At 39.1% G+C, this 22,270-nt stretch overlaps 1 protein-coding gene across 2 annotated transcripts in view; it reads left to right on the top strand.

Moving 5' to 3' along the window:
* The window catches only part of DCP1A (decapping mRNA 1A), a 31,898-nt gene extending 19,443 nt beyond the window's left edge, over positions 1 to 12,455 (top strand). For both annotated transcript variants that reach the window (XM_063411485.1, XM_063411487.1), the window contains 4 exons: positions 3,288 to 4,043; positions 4,747 to 4,812; positions 6,788 to 7,003; positions 8,513 to 12,455. In XM_063411485.1, the coding sequence (XP_063267555.1) occupies positions 3,288 to 4,043; positions 4,747 to 4,812; positions 6,788 to 7,003; positions 8,513 to 8,593 (1,119 nt within the window). In that variant the 3' untranslated portion in view covers positions 8,594 to 12,455. The remainder of the gene's footprint in view (positions 1 to 3,287; positions 4,044 to 4,746; positions 4,813 to 6,787; positions 7,004 to 8,512) is intronic.
* Positions 12,456 to 22,270: the final 9,815 nt, after the last annotated feature.

The raw sequence follows: 22,270 nt of genomic DNA, 5'->3' as shown, positions 1-22,270 counted from the left end.
CTAAACAAGGGGTTTTTTTGCATTTAGTACTTTGGTTTGGTACCAAAATTAATTTTTTTCTTAAGATGCCTTTAGTGTTTGCCCAATGTATTTTCACTAAACAAATGAGTTTGAAGACTTTTAGGACCCTAAATTCTGTCTTGACCTAGCATTTTAAAAATAAGAGGGTATGTCCACACTACTGTGAATATCCACGTTTAAATGGGCCAGCTTGGCTTCTGGAAGAAGTCAGTCCGTGGTGATGTGTGGCATGATTTGGACAGACAAGAAGCAAGAAAAGATGACTGTTCTTGGCAGTCAGGTCTTTCTTTCACTCAGGAGCTCAAGCCCTGGTCTTCTGTCTCAGACGTTTACTGAAGGTTTGTCTGTGCTTCAAAGCTTCAGCTGTGGTCCTGCACAAGGAAGCTGCAGCTTCATACAACACTTTTTGGAGATAAATTTTGGGGGGGAAATTAAGTAAACTGTGCAGTAGCTAAATTGCCTGTAACAGGGAAGGGCCGTGGGCCTGCTTGCAGTGCCACCCAGTGGGCACGGCACGGGCACTGCTGGTGCTCCTCGGAAATGCCCCGTGGAAAACTCTCCCTGCCATGGTTCAGTGGGGTGCTTCTGATGCAATAAATCACCGTGCCCAAGCAATGAAATCCCGCAGGAAAACGTGGGCAAATTTGCACTTAGTACTTGTAAGTAAAATCCACAGTTTGGAGGAGTAGTCGTAGTTCCTAGTTTGGGTTAGTGCTGGGCTGGGCAGCAGGAATCTGATTTAGGGGTAGGGTGGTAACAGTTAGTGAACTAAAATGAGGGGTGGGGAGTTTGCTGGGATTATTTCTATCCCAGCCCTTCTAGCTCCTGAGCAGCACCTCTGTTTTTGGGTCAGTGATGGAGTGACCCCTGGCAGCCACCTCTGCTTGCTGCATGCCATGTCTGCAGTCCTGGCACCAGGGCTGCCTGAGGCTTTACTTTCAAAGCACGTATTTTCTTTGGGTCATTCCATGTAGACTGTACAAAATCAGCTGAAATGCTCCACCTGACAGTGCATAGAATTGCAGAACAGGAATCAATTAACTAGTAAAGGAAAAACTGGAAAATTTCTAACAAGTTGCTCTGAAGTAATTAAAGCGAAAGAGCAAAAGTTGATTTACAGAACATGTAAAATGTCATATTTTCAATTCTGTTGAGCTATTTAAAATAATAGCTGCAGAGGTACTGGAAAAATTGATTGAGTAGCATAAATGATAATTCTGTAAAACCAGCTAACTGGATTCAAATATATTTCAAATATGTTGGTTCTGAGCCACATTTTTAGTAACATAGACAACTGAGAGACTACTGGAAAAACATTCAGTTTTAACTATAAAAATACATTTTTCATCTAATTAAAACAGACCAATGAAATCAAAAAATAGTGGGTTTTGATATGATAAGTACATATGATAAATACAGTGAGATTCCTAAATTCCCTCCAAAATGTCACACTTGAATGTTGATTAACTTCATCTCATGCTAAAGATACCACACATTTGGGAATAAAAATAAATGTCTTCTGTATGATATTGTGTAGTTAAGTGTTGTATCTTGGCAATTCAAAATTAAAATCAGTTGTATCATGAAATGCTTCTGTGCCAGCAGTCTGCAAAACTGAACCAGAACACTGAACCATGAATTAGCAGAGCTGGGATCATAAAGCTTATCTGAAATCATTTCTGGAGAAACCTTCTGAGCAACAGCAGAAGCATTCTGTTCCTATCAAATCAAGTGATCTTGTGGCCTTTATGATCAGCCCCTGCTGATAAAGATCCTCATAAAACACACTGGCTTGATAATATGCTCAAAGTACACACCAACCAGACAAGGCAAAAGAGGTGTTTTGCCACCTATACTCCATGCTGGAAAGTAACTTGGTGTTTGAGACCATCCAGTCCGACTTGGATCAGGGCATGGTAGAGATTTCAGTTTATTACTTGACTATTGTAATGTATTAATAAAGGAAGGCTGGTCAATTAATCATACTGCAGTGAACAGCTGAGTTTCAAATGATCTGGAACAGTGATTTTTCTCTTAATGGAATTTTTATGGTTGAAGGATGGGTCTCCAGAACAGAAGGATCAGTAAAAAAAAGTAAGAACAACTTTCTAGGAAAATGTTCCTAACGTAACTATTAAGGTTTATGAACTAGAGAATGTCCCAGCCCCAAAATGAAAGGGTGCCAGACTTTAACTAGCTGAAATAGAGTAACAATGACAGTAGAGATGAGTAACCTGGGCAAAAGACAGTGTGACTTCAAGCTCAAGGCGTTCTTGCTGGGCTCTTTGTGTGGCACCTGTGCTGCTGTGCCTTGGCTGCTGTTTTCTGTGCTAGGGAAATCAGAGCCAGCATCAGAGCAATGTCATGGTGCAGTGGTTGTCATTGTGAAGTAGCATCTTTGTTTAGACATACCTTCAGAATACACTGGAATTGTGCTTCAGGCCATTCAGTCCTCTGAACAGAATGTTATGTTTCAGTCCAGCTGTTTTACATAACTTCTGATCCTGTGCAACCTCAAAAAAAAAAAAGGAAAATTTTGAGATCACTGGTGTTAATAGCTGTTTCTTTTCTCTTTACTGAAACACATTTTAAAATATTTTCAGCAGAATATGGTATTCTTAAAACCATATTTTTCTAACAATATCAGTGGTGTAGGCTAGATGTATATTTTTGGGAGAGACTAAAGGACTGGTAGATGTAACTGTGTACATATACACACTTCTCAAGGAGATATATGTTTAAGTTTTAATAAATTCTCTTGCCTATTGTAACATCTACTGCATTAGGACAAGGAAAACTGTCTAGGCATGTATTGCTAATTCAGTTGTGCAGCTTCTGGTTTTTGTTCCTTTCCCATCTTTTAGGCCATTTAACTATTTCCAGTTCTGTAAATTCTGTGAGGAGTTTTTCATTATGTATGTTTTTCCCTCCGCTTCCCTCAAGTGCCTTGTGTAGTTGGGGCTGATGGATGATGGTAGGTGCCATGTTCCTGGCAGAATCCGTAGCCATCCCCCTTCCTGACTACTAGTGCAGAGACTGTCCTGAGATGGCTGTAAGGAAAAGCCATACCTAGCCAGGATGTTCCTCATAAATTAAAGGATTTTCAGAATTCCTGTGAATAGGCCACCCTTGATACTCAAACTGTATTTTACATGCATTTGACCTAGTTGTTTCTGCTAACTTCCTTGAACTTGTTATAGACTGTGTGAGTTGTACAGTGCTCTGTCTAGTTCTCAACTGAAAACTTCCTTCTCCCTTCTTTTTAGCCATTTCAGTCAAGGCAGAAGCATCTGACTTTGGAGGAACTGTTTGGAACCTCTGTCCAAAAGGAACAGCCTGCAGCTCCATATCCCAATCCAGAGAGAATGGAGAAGCTGCAGACAGATGCATCTGCCAGAGAACAGCACAGTTTGCTTTTGCCTTTTTCCTTTGACCAGTCACCAGTAATGCAACAATCCCTGGGAAAATCTGAAAGTCTGAATGTTAAACCCAGTGCCAATCAGCAGGACTGTTTAACACCTATGATAATACCTCCAGCTTCAGTTTCCCAGCCTGATATGAAAAACGTTTCAAGCTATTCAGTTCGTTTAAGCCCTGTTCTTAATTCAGCCTCAACAATGGAAGCTGCCCCTGCTCAGATGCTTCCTGGCCTCAAACAAAGCAACAGTATAATGCAAGTTATGCAGCAAGCTGCCAAGCCCATATCCCCACTGGTGAATCAGCCGCCATCCGAAGTGAACCACGCTCCACAGAATCTAATGGCTGGCCAAAGCCAGCTCATAGCACCCTTGACTACAGCAAACACAGGGACTGTCTCAAATGCATCTCACACAAGTGTTGATCTTCTCCAGAAACTCAGGTTGACCCCACAGCATGACCAAACACAGCAGCAGTCTCTCACTAAGACTCCCTTAACACCGAACATCTCTGCTTCGATTGGCCAACTTGTAACACCAGAAAGCTTCAAAGAATCTCACAGTAAGCCATCAGCCTTGAACAGCAAGATAATCTCTCCCCTTCAGGTATTCTGTGGGCTTTGATATCCATGAAGCTTTAGACTAACTGCATGTATTTTTCCCTTGAAAACTGTGTTGTTATATATGAGCTGTTTGAAGATAATGAAGGACTTGCACTGTGTGGTGTTGATTGAATGGCTGAGTTAGAAATACAGTTCCATTAGTTTTGTATCATTAGCATTGGCTGTCAGTGACAGCAGAGGAGGAGGTTTTTCAAACCACTGTTGATAGTGGGTGAATAAGTCCTAAAGATTTTATCTGTACTTGTGTTAGAGAAGTACTGCTCAGAGTTGGGGATCTGAGAAGGGACGGGAGGTTGCGGGCTGAGCGCTGTGATGAGAGGTTGGTTTGGCGGAAGTCTAGCCTGTACCTTATTTGGAATTAGCAATTTCCTTTTTCTGATTATTTTGCTTTGAGTGTTTTGTATTCCTTCAGTTTTGACCCACTTCTCATGTGGATACCTGTGGGCTACATTGAGATATGGCTTTATAGGTTTGCCGTAATATTGAAAGCATAAAACATAAATTCAGGCTGTTCCTTTTTCCAGCTTCCCATTGATTATATCAGTTTTACAAATTTGATGAAATTATATCTAAAATCTGTTGAAGTTTGCACTTTTGTGGCTTTCTTAAAAACAGAGAATCATCTCTGGAAATTGAGCTGTGGATGGTAACCTGTGAATTTTGCTTTTTTTTTTTCCTTAACACAGACTGTACAACAAAACAAGGAATCAGAAGTATTTCCACAGCCGAAAACTTTGTCTAAAGCAAGTCAAGTAAGTGCATAAGTACCTCCGCTAATTGGTCTTAGGGGTTTTCTTAGGAAAAAAAAAAAACCCAGCTTCAGTACTCAGTTGATATCTCAAATAGTCACTGCCCAATGACCATATTTAAGGAGCTGTTATGAAACAGAACTGTACTGGAGGAAAGGGAAATTGCTGTCAACACACTGCTCCTGTACAGTCCCTCTTATTGTTTGTTCTAATGGGCTGCATTTTTGGATTTGCAGCTCTGCACTGAGTTTGCACCATTTGAACTGGGGTTTTTTATGTTGCAAGCCATAATATTGTAGTAGGGTCTATTAGCCTTGGCCCATCCTTAAGCACCCCAGAGGCTTAAAATGCAATCCTTGCCTTACTATGTCTCAGTTTTCCTGAGATACCTTGTATTTTATGAAAAGATAAAAAGCAGAAAAAATTGAAGGGGGAGAAAAAAAAAGGTAATTGCTACTTCAAAACTTGTAATAACAAGCTTAAAAGCACATTTAAGATTCTTAGAACTGCCTTGTATAACAGTTTAAAATAATGTCAATTTTAATTTTCAGGTTGCAATTACATAATAACTTGATAATAGTCACGTGTTCAAGAACTAGTTTTAATTACCTTTTTGTTATGTATTCATTTTAGGACACCATCTGTATTTTAATTCTACTTTTTCCTTATGCACCTACTCCTTTTTCAGATCTCTTGCGTCATTCTTATCAAACTTGCTCTCCTGTTTCAGTAGCATGCCCAGCTCTGATTGTGAAGGCAAAAAAATGGCCCTACTTGAAGTAAAATGCTGTTTTAGCCACTGGGCTGCTATAAAATAAGCTCTACAGTCTGTTGGTGACTCAGTTAGTAAATAATTACCTAATTAAAACCATTTTATATGGATTTGAGAATTCTAAGAAATGTGCATCTTGTGTAGTAAACTGTCAGTTTAAACACATTGTCTTCAGCTGAAATCCCACATTGTGAGTCTACACAGTTTTGAGTACAAGAAAATCAATTTTCTAGATCTGTTGTTGTTGATGTTTCTTTATACACATTAACTTTAGATGGCTTTGGAGGGCTTTTTCCTCTAAAGATTGTTGATTATCCAAGGGGAACTCTTTCTGCTGAGATATAAATTGTCTTTACAAATCACATTTAGTGTTGCTTTTCTTTGCAGTGAGATTGGCTTGTTTTCTTTTTTTTTTCCTGCCACGTTGGTCATCCTGGAAGCCTGAGGAAGACACAGATTATCAGCATGAGTAACAATTGCAGTTATCAAGAGATGTCAGAGTTACTCAAATAGGATATTGGTTCATGTCCAGTTGATGCAAGTGTAATAGTCCTATAAATGTGCATTTTATGTTTAAGAGAAAAAGTGGTAAAGGCAGTATGTGCATTTTTGTAATGAAATGGAGACAAACTAGTGGAACGATGAGGTGGGAAGATGGTCCTCAAAATATTTCTATCCCACATCCCCCCAAGGGAAAACAGAATGAGAATATTTCAGTGTACTCTAATGCTTTAATTATAATTCAGCAGTCTCTTTAAATATGTTTGCAATGCGCTTCAAATTTGAAGTAGAGTATTTGTGAGAGACCATAGAAGTGGGGGTGCAGGAAGCAGAACTGGTCTCTCTCCAAAGGAAAATAATTTGCAAAACAGCCACACACTCCTTTGATTACTTTGCTGAAAAGCTCTACTTTCATTGTATGTGTTATGTTCTAAAAATTCTGGAAGATAGCAACCACATGAGTAGGAAGGAGTCTGCATACGAGAATGTTCAAGGCTGCTACCTTCTTCAGCTTTGAAAATGAGAAGTATTATTGGTACTAATCTTCATAGATATTTCTTGATTAAGAACAGCTGTTCTGCAATATCTGACTGAATAACTGTGGGTGAAATTAATTTCATTTTATTTGTGTTCATCTCTCCAGCCTTTACAGCATCACTCATTTTTACTGAACACAGTGCTTATTAATTTTCTATTCTTTTACAGGTCGCACCTCCACAGTTTGTTACAGCCACAACGACAGTAACACCTTCAGTGCTCTTGTCTCCAAGTGTGTTTCAGCAATCAGCTACAAAAGCTACTGAAGTGGAGAATAAAGCCAGTTCTTCGCCTTTAACGCTTGGAACAACAGAAATTCAGACTACACCTCCTACTGTTCTCAGCAGGTCTCAGCTTCAAGAAGCACTGATACACCTAATAAAGGTAGTGTCTATACAGAGCTCAGTTTCTGAGGGATGGGGTTCCAAGCACAGAAGGCAGCACTGAAATTCTGTACCCCTGTAACTCCTTTTGCCCTGAAAGATTACAAAAGATGCTCTTTTCTGTTGGAAGGGGCAGATTATTCCACACTGTACACAGAGTATGGCACAGCTTCTTCCTTTTGGTTGAGATGTGGAAGACTTAGAAGAACAGAGTACCTGGGGTGTGTCCTTTCACATCCATATGAATTTGTAGACTAGTGAGGAGTAACTTGCACTAGTAGAAGCTGCTATGGGGGTGGAGGCATTCGTTTTGCTGTCTTTGTAAGTGTTCTACTTCCCCAAGGAAAGCTTTCCTGTTTTCAGTTCCCTAGAACCTTTCCTTATCTTTACTTTTAGTGTGTTTCTTTGAAATGGAAATTGCAAAGTTTTAGCTCTGCTATTTTTAGGGACTAAAATGTTCTGTTGAATTAAATCTGTGGTGTTGGGAGCAGCTGTGCATTGGGATGGTTTTGACCTCTAATGTCATGGTGAAGTTGCCATGAATGACAAACAGTTCTTTCTTAGCTCAGGATTCTCTTGCTCACTCCGTGCTGGTGTTAGTAGAGTTTATAGCCAAAATACAAGTCTAAAAATAACAAACAATATCTTCCCAGTGATCAAGTTGTTAGGACCAAAAAGGTCATTACCAGATCCCATCACTAGGTTGCTTGATTTATCTGTGCTGTTTTACATGACTTTTTCTTTAACTGGCATGTATGGGTTTTCTAATTAAAGATTTAAACTAATCTTGGAACTGAGCTCACCTGCCCATATTCTGAGTGGTGGTTTTAGAGAGCTGACGGGGATATTTGTCTACAGTCTTAACAGGGACAGAGCTGAATGAAGACCAAAATAGGCATATCCTGCAGCATGGGAGTACTTAACACAGCACTCCAAACAGGATACCAGTTGCTGTTCAGATCTTGTAAAGAGAGTATTACACCCTCAAGCTAACTGATTAGATACCAGTTTTGTAACTTGTTTGAAGGAATTAGACTCAAGAAATATCTGTAAATATTGTCCACAGATTAAACCAATTCACTTCCCAGTCATGCTTTGACATGGGAATTATTGTCGAGCACGCTGCAGTCCCATTTGTGCTGGTCTGCCTGACAAACAAGCTCTCGTCTGACACTCAGGCAGACTTGACTTGGGAGCCTGTACACAGAATGGGATTCTTTGTGCCCAAGACTATGGTTCAGACTCTGGAGGGAAGCAAAATGTGGCCAGGCTGACACAGTGACTCCTGTCTGTTTGTCTGAGCATCCAGAATGGCTGGTGATGCCTTCAGCTGCTGCCCAGCTTCATGGTTCACAGCCTGTGTGTGTTCCAAAAGCACCTTCTGTACAGGCACACAGCTCCTTCCCTTATCAGTTGCAAGGAATCCTTATCACAACTAAAGTGGCATTAAATTAAACTTTTTTTGCATCTTTTCATTAGTGTTTCTAATGTGTTTCTATTTTTCCTGCAGAATGATTCCCGTTTTCTCAGCACTATCCATGAAGTCTACTTGCAAGTCCTCACCAAGAGTAAAGACAACATGAAGCTATAACTGAAGCTGAATCTGCTTAAAATATGTTCCTTTTAGAAACAATTATGCCTCATCTACAAAACTAATATTTTTGTAAAAGAATATTTAGTTTTCAATGTCTTGAATTTGAACCTGTTAGGAAAGATTATTCCTTAAATACTTATGAAAGTAATGTTCTCAGAATGATCTAGGTTTTCACTGTGATCATCACCAGCAAACCTTTCTTTTATTGGGGAAGGGACTTAAGTTGCATTGAGCTCTCATTAGCATTAAGTGAATGCGCAAATGTTTGCTCTGGCTCTCATTCCTGGCTGTATTCACTGTTCAAGGATTACAGACTCAAAACTATTTCAACCAGCAAATGCACAGTATAGTACACTACAGCAACCCAGAACCAAATTCAGTTGTGGGAACCTAGTTCCAGTTTGAAGGACTAAGAAAAATGAGAGCAAAATGCCTCATGATTAAGCTGGCAGGTGTGGGGAAGGAAAGGTCTGAAAACCGAGCCATTGAGGTTAAATCTTTAACAAAAGGTCTAAAAATGGGATTAACTCAATACATTGACAGTCTCTAACTAATGCATGTAAATTCCTTTCAATATTTCATTAATCTTATTTGTTTCTGCATTACTGACATAAAACACCCAAGTGAGTAAGGCCATTTTCTCTAAAAAGGCAAAACTTGAAATACGGAAAATCCTCAGTGATTGTACCTTTGGTTTTTTTAAGCAACAAAGAAGTTGCATGTTGAAGTTCTCATTTTAAATTTATAGTTAGGAGACCACCACTGGAAGACCTCTCTTCCTGTTCAGCAGTGTCTGAAGAAATTTAAACATTTTGTTCCCTTTTAGCTTAAGGATGGACCACACCATAGTTGGCTTTCCCTCCTCAGTTGTGTTGGAACTGCAGTGCAGAAAACCATGCAGATGGGAAACAAATGCATGCTTTTCTTCTCTCCCCAGATTATTAGTGCACACTTCATAGTCTGAAGTTTATCTAATGAAAAGGTTACTGCTTTGTATATGTGATTTAGTAAGTCACTATTCACTAAGAATTTAACTGGTCCCATTTAAATCAGAAAATTTTTCATTATACTTTCTTATGCTACTGTGTTGGTTTACCCATGGGTTGTATTTATTTCTTAAAGGCATGCAAAGGTAATTAATCTGAGTTCAGGTTCCAACCTTCAATAGTAGTTTTAAAGGATGCTTTTTCAGTAGAATAGTGTTGGGTTATTGAGTAAAGAGATAATCTGTAGTGAGTTATGATGCACTGCTTCATTCTTTTCCCTCAAGCACTATTGAAATATGAAGAAAAATATTGTTTGGCTCCTTACAACATATATGTGAGTATAGATATCCTAAGGATTAGTTAATGTTGACGTAGTCAAGGTGCATGGCCATTTCATTGGAAACTAGTAATTGAGCTTTAATTGTGACTTGTTTACAAATCAGGATGTTTTAGATACAACAGATATTTACATTTTTATGTATTTGATCTATTTTAGGTTTTTTTCCTAGCTTTTTAGTGGAAAATATATTTTGTTTAGCACTACCTGCCTTCTGAAAAGCTCTTCTTACCCTTTGAGTTCAGTGTTTCCAGTTAAAATATATAGTATATTGTTAGAAAAATGTGCAAGATTCAGGGAAAGATACTAATGTGCATTCATCAAGAAATATATTAGATTTAATGGTAGCATTTGAATTCAGCAATATGAACTCAGACTTTGTTAAGGAAGATAGGAGCTTCTTCCATAAAATCTGGAGTTACAATACTGTGTATGGACGTAAACAGTGAGGCTCAAGATAGATTGAAGGTCTAAACTAATTTTCTGCTGGACTTTCAAGGAAAAGTTTCACTGAAAGGAGCAAACCAGTGAGCAGTTGCTCTGAACAAAAATGGACAGCTTAAGCCAGGTAGAGGGTTGCTTTTACCTGGATTTAGCAAAGATAGAGTCCATAACTTCTCATTTCTCATGGAAGCTTGTGGCTTCTTCAAAGAAAGATTTGATAAAAGATTGTAAGAATAAAAGTGTTGGAAGCTGATAGTGCACGTTGGCACTGTTTGCTAAATCTAGTTATATCCAAAGAGCTATAGAAATGATAGGAAGGAGTTGTGTTTTAAGTTCTTCAGCCATATATAAAACTAATACTTTGAATATCCTTAACTTGTGAGGGTTCCTAGGCAGCTGGAAATGAGCAGTTGGCTGATCCTTACTTTACTTTGGCTTTGTAGTATTCTGGTAGCAACAGGTTGTTGGTTTACTTCCCTGCCAAAGCTTTCCAAATGAATTGGCGGAGAAGCAGAGCTGAAATCGCAGAGTGCACAGCGAACTTCACACCTTGAACAAGTGCTTGTGTTTGTTCCAGCCTCTGCGGGGGGCAGCAGACACGGGAACCCTCCACTGCAGGGGCGTGAGGAGTGCCAGGGGAGTGGCTCCAACAGATAAACTCCTTTAATTAAAAGCTCATTGTAAAACACAAGCTCAATTACAGTGTAAAATCTGTTTGTTTGGGGGTGGTTTTTTGTTTTGTTTTGGTTTTTTTTATGTGGACTGTGTATTTAAAAACTTCTTTTTTCCGTAATTTTTTAAAATTTTTGTGTTAGTTTGAAATGACCAGCTTGTTGAAGTGCTTGATTTGTGTTATCCGCATGTAGGGATAACAGGGTGCAGCAAGTTACCTTGGGGCATCGCAGGAAACTATTGTGACCATTTTCAAGTGACTTTTTCTTTTTAAACTGTTGGCCTAATGGGGATTTTATCTATTCTTTCTGGGAATCAAAAGATGATTAGTTCAGACTACACTCCCCAAATTAGTTATTACCTAAGCATGTTTTTTGTAGCTAACATTAAGTTACTTCAGGTTTAAGTTTGGATTTTTACTTTTTCCCTAATCAAAAACAGTTTTAAAACCTACAGCTGCTGAATTGTTAAGGAAAATCAAAATTCTCAGTTTTGTAGTTAGACTTTATCTGTTGTTATTTAACAATGCAAAGTTTATATGAAAGGTGCCTAACCGCTATTAACTTCAGGAGCAGAATAGTTTCCAAATTAAACAAGATTTGCAGAATGAGTGATAAAATTCAAGTGATTCATCCTGATTTAATAAAAAATGTGTAGTTCTGTGTATAAATACTCAATATTTAAACACTCGCTGCTGGATGTATAATTTTTGCTTGCATTTCTAATTGCTTCATTTTGGTTTATTTCTGAAACCCATTATGCTACATGTAGTCGCTGGTAGAATTTCTGAAATGTTTTGGAAAGCAAACTTTAATTTGGAACTTCTTGGTTTTTAAAAGTATTCTAAGCAAATCAACCACCTTTTTGCCAGGTATTTGGATTGCTTTGTACAGCATATCTTAACAAGAGGAATGTGTGCAATATGTATCACCTCATTTTTGTCTGGCAATGTTACAAAAATGTTAAGATGCAATATCTTCCTTTCACTCTTAAGTTGGAAAAATCGCAGTATCTCTGATTTGGTGGTGTATTTATTTTTATCTATTCAGTGTATGGGCATATGGTTAATTAGGTTTTTTTACGTACATTATGTGCTTTTAGTAATTTCTGAGTTTTATCACTTGTGCGTATGCACCAGTTGTAGCCATTTGCATGTTCTTTCAATATGAAGACCATGGGGAAGGGGGGCTTCAGGAAAGATTTCTGGAAACCAGAATAATTGTAAGTCAAAAAATGTAGATACTGCATCATTAATGTTTTTGGTATGGTGTGGGTTTTATAGCACCTATGTATGTTTGCAGTTATTAAGTTATTGCATAAATGTTTAAGAATGAACATTTTTTTCATCCAAAATTTTGTATGTTTGCAAATATATTTTTGTAATAAAACTTCAAAACAAATGTTTCAGCACCTCCTAAAATCTTGTGATGTTTCCTTTTATTTCTAGAGTTCTATTAGGCTATGGAAGGTTCAGTTTTTACTTAGGGTTAATATTTTCCAGGGAAGAAACTCAAATTCTTTACTCCTTTCTGGGGGTAGAACCAGATTGCATTTGTCCACTAAGAAAATGCAACCTGACTGCTTGAAGGGCAGTGGGGAACAGCCTCTACCAGGCCCTCTGCTGCTGTCAGCAGCCTTGTGGTTTGAATTTGATAAATAGATAGATACATTTCACATTAAGAAATGCAGCTGCACTTTCACTGGCTTGTAAGTACAGCTGTGTGTTTAGTTCCTTTATGTATCACTTTTTTATGGTATCCCTTTCATCCACCTAGACATGGCATTTGATTCTCAGTCCAGTGTTGGTCTTTGATCCAAGACATTGGAGATTGCAGTTGTCCTCCTACCATATCTGATCAATATCATGGCCTGATTGATCCAAATTTACAAAGTAAAATAGGGGAGCTGATGAGGAAGAAAACAGAAACTGACCTTGAAATTAAACAAGACTTTAGGTCTAAATCTTGTCTAGAAGCTCATTCCCATTCTAATTACCCATAGGAGCTGGTGATTGCAGGCAGGTCAAGTGTCGGGGGGGCCACTGGAGAATGGCATTTGCTGCTCTAATGGTTCATATTGGACTGATGCCTGTGCTGTGTCCAGAAGCAGGTTCTTCTCAGAGAAGACAGCCATACAAAACAGGTACAGAAGTCATGACTTTACTACAACATAATTGAAAAAAATGTGGAAAATGCTGAAAATCAAACTTCAAATTCTGGAATCTAGATTAAACTCTACATTAGGTGTGTTGCCTGTGGTCTGGTCAGTATCAAGAATATTTTTTTCGTTCTCAGTGCCATTAATCTGTTTGTCTTCCCTGGTCCAGATATTCCTCTTCACTGTTACTCACATGAAGTGCTCCCCTTTGGTTTGGGAATAAGGTAATACTTCTGAATTTCTTTGTGTAGCTCCAGCTAAACCATGTATGGTACAAAACGTTTATGCAAACCAAAATCTTTTTGGCCTTTTCTCTCTTGATCCTGTGTGCTCTTCAGTCATGTTTTTTGGAAGTGTATGAGAGCAGAAAGTCATTCTCTGCTAAGGTGCTGATATGTACTGGATAGAATCAGGGAATAGGCCTTTGGCTTCCTAAAGCTCATCCTCTAAAATTCAATTTTCATTTGCAGGCTTACAGAATGAATTTACAAGTTGTAGCTCATATTCATGGGCCAAATCGATTGAAGTTAGTGGGCTCACCTGAGTGGACTCATGGTAAGGGTTCAACTACACTTCCTTATTGTTATAGAAGGTAATAGAGTGAGAGACCTGTCATTCATACAGTCTCTTTTTCACTTGTTTAATAGGATGTCTTCAAGTTACTAATTGGTCTTTATTATGGCTGAGGTAAATTTCTCTTTGGCTTAGTTTTCTAACCAAAATATTAGAAATCGTAACGTATGTTATTGGAAGATATTTCCAGTGCCCAGTAGTGGAATTTTTTCAGCTGTCTTTACACAACTTCAAGTGTGAATCAGCTTTTTTCCATCTTCTAGATTTTGATGGGGGGGGGGGGTGTTATTTTTTGACCTGACCTACTAATTTTGGAGAGTTGAACTTCTGTGATAGACCTGTAACTTAAAATACAGCCGTGAACTGTAAAGCTCATCCTTGTCAATTACACAACAATTTTTCACTTCCTTTTCATAAGACATTCCTATCAGGTTCAAAAGGCATTGAGAAAAGAGGGCAGTGAAGAAAGATTTTTATCAGGTGCTGCATTTTTGAAAGAGCACTGGCAATGAAACAAGAGGGAAAGCACAACTGAATAGAAGATTTCCTGAGATGAAAACAAGGGAAGGAATAGCAAAAGAGTTTAAGTAAATATGAAAGGGGATATTGTAGAGAGAAGAGTATGGCCTGTGAAGGTATTTCCTGAAGCACAGAGGAATTTAGGTTGCAGTTTTGTTTCCGTACTGCTGCATGTCCAGGTATTCTCAAGGTTCAAATTGCCTATAAGGATTGCCTGTAAGAATTCATAGTATTTAAGGGTGTGTTCAGAAAATGACTGGGTAGGCATGATTTCCTTGCTCTAATTCTTCAGGTCTGCTGTGGGGATTTTTAACCCCTGGTAATAACGTGACACAGTGGAATTGACTGATCACAGCAATACCTAATTTTTGTCTTTGCTTGGTGGCCTCTCATTACAGTTTAAAATCTGCTACATAGAACAAGGCTGCTCATACCTTGTTGCCTTTTGTCTTTAATTTCAAACAGACCTTTAAAAATATTTCTACCACAATCCATTCTTTAAAATACAAGCAGATTCATTTTACAAAATCAACCTTGGGAAATAAAACCGCAGAAGAGTAAGCTTTATATGCTGGCTGAAATGAAAGCACTTCCTTTAGGCCTTTCTTGGAAACACACAGGCATGTGATGTAAATGCACAGGTTTTGCTTCTTTTCTCCTCATAAATAAGTTAAGAAGCTTTTAAGAGTATCTACAGAGCAAAGATCACCCAGCCTGGCTCCTGTATACAAAACTGTGTTGGTCTTAATTTAGAAAGCATATGACTCACATATCCTGCTTGTACTTCTCGTGGTTCGGAAGAGGGATGGGAGAGGCGTAGCAGGTTATCCAGCACTCTCATGTAGGTTTGAGATTTATGAGTGATGCTGGGTGCCTTCTCTGGTTTACATTCTAAGCATCAAATTGGCTTCTCTCCTCTGGGGACACAGTTCTCCCACATAACAAAACTGCTGCAAAGGAAGCTACTGTTGTCTTAAACTCCCCACAAGAGTTGAGGTACAGGGGTGCAGTTAAAGCCTGCAGGACCTGGATGTGTACAGAGTCTGTTGTGGCTTGCAGCAGACCCTGCTCCTGATGTGATCTTCATGATGGAAGACACAGGGTGGCCATTTATAAAGAGAAAGCTCTACTTTTCAATGTTTTAATAGGAAAATCCTGCCACAACAGAAGCTTTTACAGAAAACCCAAAGTTTTGGTTAGAAACACATGCAGTACTTTTAATAAGGGTTTGAAAATAAATTAAGTTCTTCAGATATGAAGACAACTGTCTGAGGGAAACTGCCAACATAACAGGCATATGTGAAAGTAATGTAGATTCATAGTCTGTAGTGCCAGGGCCTGTGATGTAGCTTTATCTGTAACATCATTTTAGATATAAAAGCCTGATCTTACTACTGCTCCTATACCAGTTTCATGCAGTGCATATAATTTCTTTCAATTACCGGAGATGTGCTGCACAGACATTGGAGATTTTTTCTTTTTTCTTCTTCCTTAAATTCATTAGTAGCTAAATAATGTTATTACTGAAGATGAGCTGAACAATCTGTTCCATGTCTAACTGGAGTCACTGTTTTTGCATGTGGAAGGATGTGCTGGTGGTACATAATCAGAGAATGCCCTGGCATCGATCCATTTCATCCATTCTTTGGACGATTTACTTCTCAAAGAGCTTCTAATGCAGCTCTTCTTTCAAAGGACAAGAATAGTCAAAGCCTGTTGCATTGCAGAGGTCAGGCTGAAGAGGATTTTTTTTTCACTTTCTCTCTTATGCATTACAGCCCAAATAAATCCTGCTTTATTTGGTAGTTACATCTCTCTTATACCTTCTTTCTAAATGTGCACACCCTATGTGTGAACGCGTTGCTGTTTGGGAGATTTTGCTTCATATGAGTTATCATCAATAACTTTATCCTTTCAATTTTGTCAAATTCAGTTAATTGAATATAGATATTAATTTAAACAAAGACTAAAGAGACAAATAACTTCTGACCTTGTTTGAAGTGTCATAGGACTTGAGTCCAGAATCAAAGAAAGCAAACGTGGTGGAGTAACTGTGGAACGAGGTAGACCTTCCAAGCACAGATACAGGCAAAGGCCTCAAATTCCTGCTGCATAAGTAATTCATATTTATCTTAATTTGAAGAAATTGCAACAAGTGAAAAGTCAGATTATAAATTTAAATAATTTTGTAAATACTGTCATTAACTGGTTGTGCTAAATCAATCCAAGTACCCCACAACACTGCAATATTAGCATTACAAACTTTGATTTAAATACTCTAATTTTCTTGCACTGCTAGCAGAAATACTTCCCTAAATATCATCGAACAGCCCAAACCTAGTCACTGTGAGTTCCTTTTAACTGTGTGAGAAATACAATGCTTCTGTTTTTCTCTGGCAGGCTACATGTTAGACAGACATAAAAAGTCTCATTGTGTAAGGCTTATCTCAACTTTTTTGGTTTAATCTGAACATTTTCCATGTATCATAAAATTGTCATAATGTTTTGGAAACTTTGCAAATTTTGGGTTGTGTTTGGGTACATTTAGTAAATGAAATTTTTATTTAGAGGCAATATAAAAATTACTATGGTTTAAAATTGTTTTTATTCAACATTTGCCTGCGTGTAACTCAAAAATGGTCTGTTCTGTTATGAAGCTTTCCATACACAGTTTTCCTTTTGCAGACCATTTTTTCAGCTGAGGAGAAGGTTTTAGTTGAGTTGAACTATGAATCTATTCTGTTTGTATGTATCTTGTCCTTGTATCTTGCTCTTACAGACTTCAAAGGTGGATGGATTTCCCTTGTGGATGTTTCTGTGTCAGGTGCTGCACAAGAACCTTGCATTTTCCAGGTTGCTGGTTATAGCTGTTTGTAGTCTGTGTAGCACTAACTGCTGTTCTATCCCGTGTCCACATCTGTGGCAACTAAAGGACGATGAGAGTGTTTTTCATGCTCCAATGGGAACTGCAAAGCTGATAATTATTTCACAGCCTGCTGAATATTCTTTTCACAGGGTGTTTACTTGAATGTGTGCTTGTGCTCTTCTAAAACCACTTGCTGTTACTGATGAAGGAACAGAATTTAAGTAAGATGTGACAGTAAGGACTGAGCCTCTGGAAAATTTGCAGTACCAGATTTGGTCTGACAATGTACTGCATTCCCATCCATCAGGCTACAATGATTGGAATTCCATCACAATTCCACAGTGAGTGGAATTCCACTTCTCTTTCTTAAGGAACTCTGCAAATGAAATTAAATCATGTGTACTACATGGAGATGTTCAGGACTAGAAAGGTGACAATTCAGGACAGTAGTGACTGGCCATTCCAGTTCAGTTTGGAATCCATACAGTGCTCAAACTGCAATCGCACAGCGTGTTGGTCTCCTCCCACGCCTCCACACATTTCCTTTACTCACTACTGTTTTGATTTTGTAGTGATGAGCTCTTGCTAGACTTGGATTTGGCAATCTTTTGAGAACAGTTTTTAAGGCAAAACTGGGCACGTAGCCCCATGGTAGCTAACTGGCCTGAATTCCAGCAGTGCTGAGTGCATGCAGTGCCTGCTCTGGTAAACAGGGTTGCATGTACTTATGTCAGCAATGCATTTTTGCAGTATCTCAGCAAATGTCAGTCATAGCTGAGCTCTCATGCCTCTGCTGCACATAATGCCCTGACACCAAAACGTGGAGGAAGGGATGGAAAAATCCAGTTATCCTGTGTATGTATTTAATAAGCTGTCTAGTCCAGTACTTCATACTGAAGCTAACAAGATGTGATTGTATGTGCTGAAGCAAGGCTGTTTGTCCATACATTTGCATCCTTGTTTTAATCACATTGTACATGGTTTCAGAGGCAAGTCCCAGGAATGTGGAAGAAATGTTGACTGTTGTATGCCATGTATATACCATGACTTCAGCTATTGCTTTACAGTCCATCACACTTGGTCAGAGTTGCAGAAATAACACGCCTCTTCAGTAGATCAAAGTGGAGGCACTGACACAAGGTGGAATTTCATCCTGTGAATGCTTGAGCTGCTGTTTTAACAACACAATACCACAATAAGCACTCGGTGATGCAGCACAAGGATTCCAGGAGAGAGAGTTGAGGGCAGTGATCTCCCAATGACATTGTCTAAGTTAAGTCTAGCTTAAGGTCTTTTTACCATTCAGATAACAATGGAGGAAACAAAAGAAGTTGTGAGCTGTAGTAATACTGGACTGATCCAGATCATCTCCCTTATTTTCTTACAAGAGGGAAACAAGAAGCAGCAAGAGAAGACACTTGCTAAGGTTGCTGTTGCCAGTACACTTGGGACAGTTTGTGGGGGAGCCATCCTTACAAGGCAATTCAAGAGCACATCATCACTGTGATGGAAGAGACTTGACCACAGGCCTTGCTCTTCAGCCAAAGAATGGAATCCACCTTTTGCCAAAAGCAAAAGCAAGGCTATGATCTGGGCAGTTTATATTTGAAAGAATTGTTAAAGAAAACAAAGGACATTGACAGGGGAGTGATGAGTCACTGAAATCCATCTTAGTTGACTGTCATTTCACTTTACCACTATCAGTGATTTATGCAGAGAAGAACAGTAACAGCCTAGCAATGCTCACCTCTTAATCACACTGTATAGACAGAAAACAGGGAGTAAATGAATGTCAGAAGCAAAAACTTAGTGCAGAAATTACTTCATTGTTTTCATCATACCTGCTTCCATTTTGATATTTTTCTCCTGTGTTTGTAAGTACTACCAGCCATCCAGAAAGATGGAGTAGCCATATCTCTAAAACAGGCTTTTAGTTTCCTGATGCAAATGTATTTAGGAAGTTTTCTGAAATTTGTTTTCTGCAGCTGAATTTGGGTGCACAACTATGTTTTCTTAATGTATCTTTGGGCAATACAAAATGCTGTGGTGTTTGACATCATAAACATGATTTCACATACACTTGGTCTCATTTGAAGAATTTACTTTATGTATCTCTTCTAAACCACAGATTAGGGAAAACCAAATTATCCTGCCTAATCTCACTCAGCTGCCATGGAAAACTCCATATCAGTGAGATGAGGATGGAGCCTAATGTCAACATCTGTCTAAAGAACAGTGTTCAAATAGCAGGGGTGATAGAAAAGTTGTCATTCCCTTCCTCAGCACAGCCAGTATTTCAACAACTGCTCTCAAATCAGTCAGCATGGTACAGAGCTCAAGCTAATAAATGCTGCTGTGCTGCTAAAATGGTTCTGTGTCTTTGACTACATCAGCAGGTAGGAGATTCCAGTAGAGCTGGTCTATAGAGCACATGAGAAAGTGCTGAGGACTCCCCATCTGCACTATAAGGGAGAATTCTGCTCCAGTCTAGCTCTTGTCTGTCCTGTTGGACTTGAATACTCATTAGCACCTGGGATGTATTAGCTGCTTTCTCAGACTGAATCTTCTGTTTCATCTTTATTTGACAGGAATCCAGTTCATAAGCTCTGGGACTGCTCAGCAGAGAAAGCCAGAGCACAGTGAGCAAGGAACAATCAGGAAACTTGATCTGGAATGGTGGCTCAAGCAGCTTTAGTCTTAACTTCTGACCATATGGCTTCAGACAGAATCAACTGTTCTATTGCCTTGACAAGGCTGACAGGTTGTGGAAAAGATGCAAGAATGGAGAGGGAAGAAGAGGAGAAGCTGTGTAACATGCTCAGAGAAATTGGTCACCCTCACTCTACAGCATTAGTTTGATTTTAGGCCTGTTTGAGGCAATGGCACAACCAGATCCCAAGCAAGATATTCGCTGGTGTGTAGCATATGTCAGGTTCAGTTAAGGATCTTGTACAGGAACTTAGATTTGAATTTACTGTTTACCTCACCAAAAGGGTAGATTTTATAGTTTAAAATCTGCAAAGGAAGAGACAAAATCAATATTTCTCATAGATGCTACTTGTAAGTCCTGAGATCTTTCATGCTCCCCTACTGACAATATTCCTTTCGGCATCAGAGTTCCAGGAGGTCAAAAGAAGTCCTTATATTGTTGTACCTATCTTGTAAAAACTGGATTTTAACAAGAATATTGTGGGGAAACTGCTGTTAAGAATGGCTGTTGACTGTCTCCACCGTGTCTGGCAGTCCTGTTTCTCTTTCCTCAGCTAGGATCTCTTTGGTATGATTTCCTGCAGAAGTAGCTACTTTCTAGCTATCATGTGTTAATTTCCAAGCTCCTGTTTAGACATGGTGGGTTACAAGGTGTACAAAGTGTCTTCTGTACCCCAGAGGAAACCTGCCCAAAGACCCTGACAGTGCATTAATAGCCTCATTTCTTGGCCCTGCCCTCTGCCACTGAAAGCTCTTGGCATTACAGCACATGTCACCAGAGTTCCTGAATTTAAACCAAAGCTTGTGTGATTCTCCTCAGGTTCTTTCATATCCCGATTTTATTGTCCATATCACTTTAAAGTGTGTTACTGAAATTAAAAGATTTGAGTAGCTGGTTCTGCAGGAAAAAATAAAAAAATAATAATTAAAAAAAAAAGCTAGTTGGCCTAGCCTACCCAATTATTTGAAGCTTGAATATAGATTGAAGCAGAGTAAATGACAGTTGCAGCAGTTAACCTTTGTATAGTGCTCTCCAGAACAACCTCTGCACTTTGCTACTGTCAGGTCTGGTTGTTTGGCTCTGTTTTATCCTTCCTGGCCTATTTCCAATCTAGCTTTTCTTCTGAAGATTTTTATTAAAAGGATTTTCAAGAAGACGACTGATGAAACAGTTTAAGAAAACAGTTAAGCTAAGGGAGCAGTGTCTGCTTTTATTTCTTCTAATAAATTGTTTAGTTTGTGGAAAAAAGTTTTGTCCCACCTTGCTAAGAATTTCGCATGCTGCTTCCTAGTGGCAGTTTGCCAGGTGAGCATGGCTGAATGGAGGTGGTTTCCTCGTTTCTGAAACCCAGAGCCTGAGAGCCTTGAAGATGAAGGTGTGGGGTTTTTAATCGGAGTGGTTTGGTGTCTTCTGGAAGTAGATGATGATAGCATTACTACATGTAACTAGGATATTTTTAAATCAATACAATATAGTTTCTTAGGAGAAACTACCAGCGGACAGAACACTGAAATACAGTGCAGGAATACCAGGTTTAATGAGCAAGATCTGAGGTTTCTTAGAATCATAGAATCATCAAGGTTGGAAGATACATCTTAGGTTGTCAATTCCAACCATCAACCCAGCACTACTACTTCTTTGTCCTTGTTGTCTGACTAACCTTTTTGTTTGTTTGTTTCTAGATTGAGACTGCTAGTGCTGCTTGAGCTTTCTAGAACATACATGAAGTATTTTACTTGCCTATTTAAGTCTAGTATTAATGTCATAGTGTTCAGAATTGCTAGAGAAAATGTATTGGCTGACTGATGGCTGGTGAAGTCAATATTTTGTGCAAAACTCTCTGTGTTCATCAAATTTTTTAACATATATTATGGAAATATAATTGTACCCTGAAATAGAATTGTATCCTGACAGGAAGCCACATGGGGCAAGTCTGCTACTGTTTCTCCTGTGCAGAAGAAGCAGGTTACTGCTAAACTGTGGGATACTGTGATATTCTTTTAAAGACAGGAACAGGCCGAGGTGGAGATCCCTCAGCAGGGGTTGAATCAAACGTGTCGAGGGAGGTGACCCTGCCCCTCTACTCAGCCCCAGTGGGCACATCCGGAGTTCTCTGTCCAGTTCGGGGCTCCTCAGTACAAGAAGGACAAGGCGCTGCTGGAGAGGTACAGGGGAGGCCACAAAGATGAGGGATCTGGAGCATCCTTTATGAGGAGAGAGTGTGGGAGCTGGGCCTGCTTATTCTGGAGAAGACTGAGGGGATCTCATTAATCCATATAAACATCTCAAAGACGGGTGCCAAGAGGATGGTGCCAGACTCCTTTCAGTGGTGCCCAGCAACAGGACAGGACCAATGGCCAAAACGGAAACACACGAATTTCCATCCCAACATGAGAGAGTTCTTTACTCT

Source organism: Prinia subflava, chromosome 14 (assembly GCF_021018805.1).
Source record: "Prinia subflava isolate CZ2003 ecotype Zambia chromosome 14, Cam_Psub_1.2, whole genome shotgun sequence".
NCBI classification, from domain to species: domain Eukaryota; kingdom Metazoa; phylum Chordata; class Aves; order Passeriformes; family Cisticolidae; genus Prinia; species Prinia subflava.
Note: the sequence above shows the minus strand (reverse complement) of the source record. Positions and strands in the feature narration are given on the sequence as shown.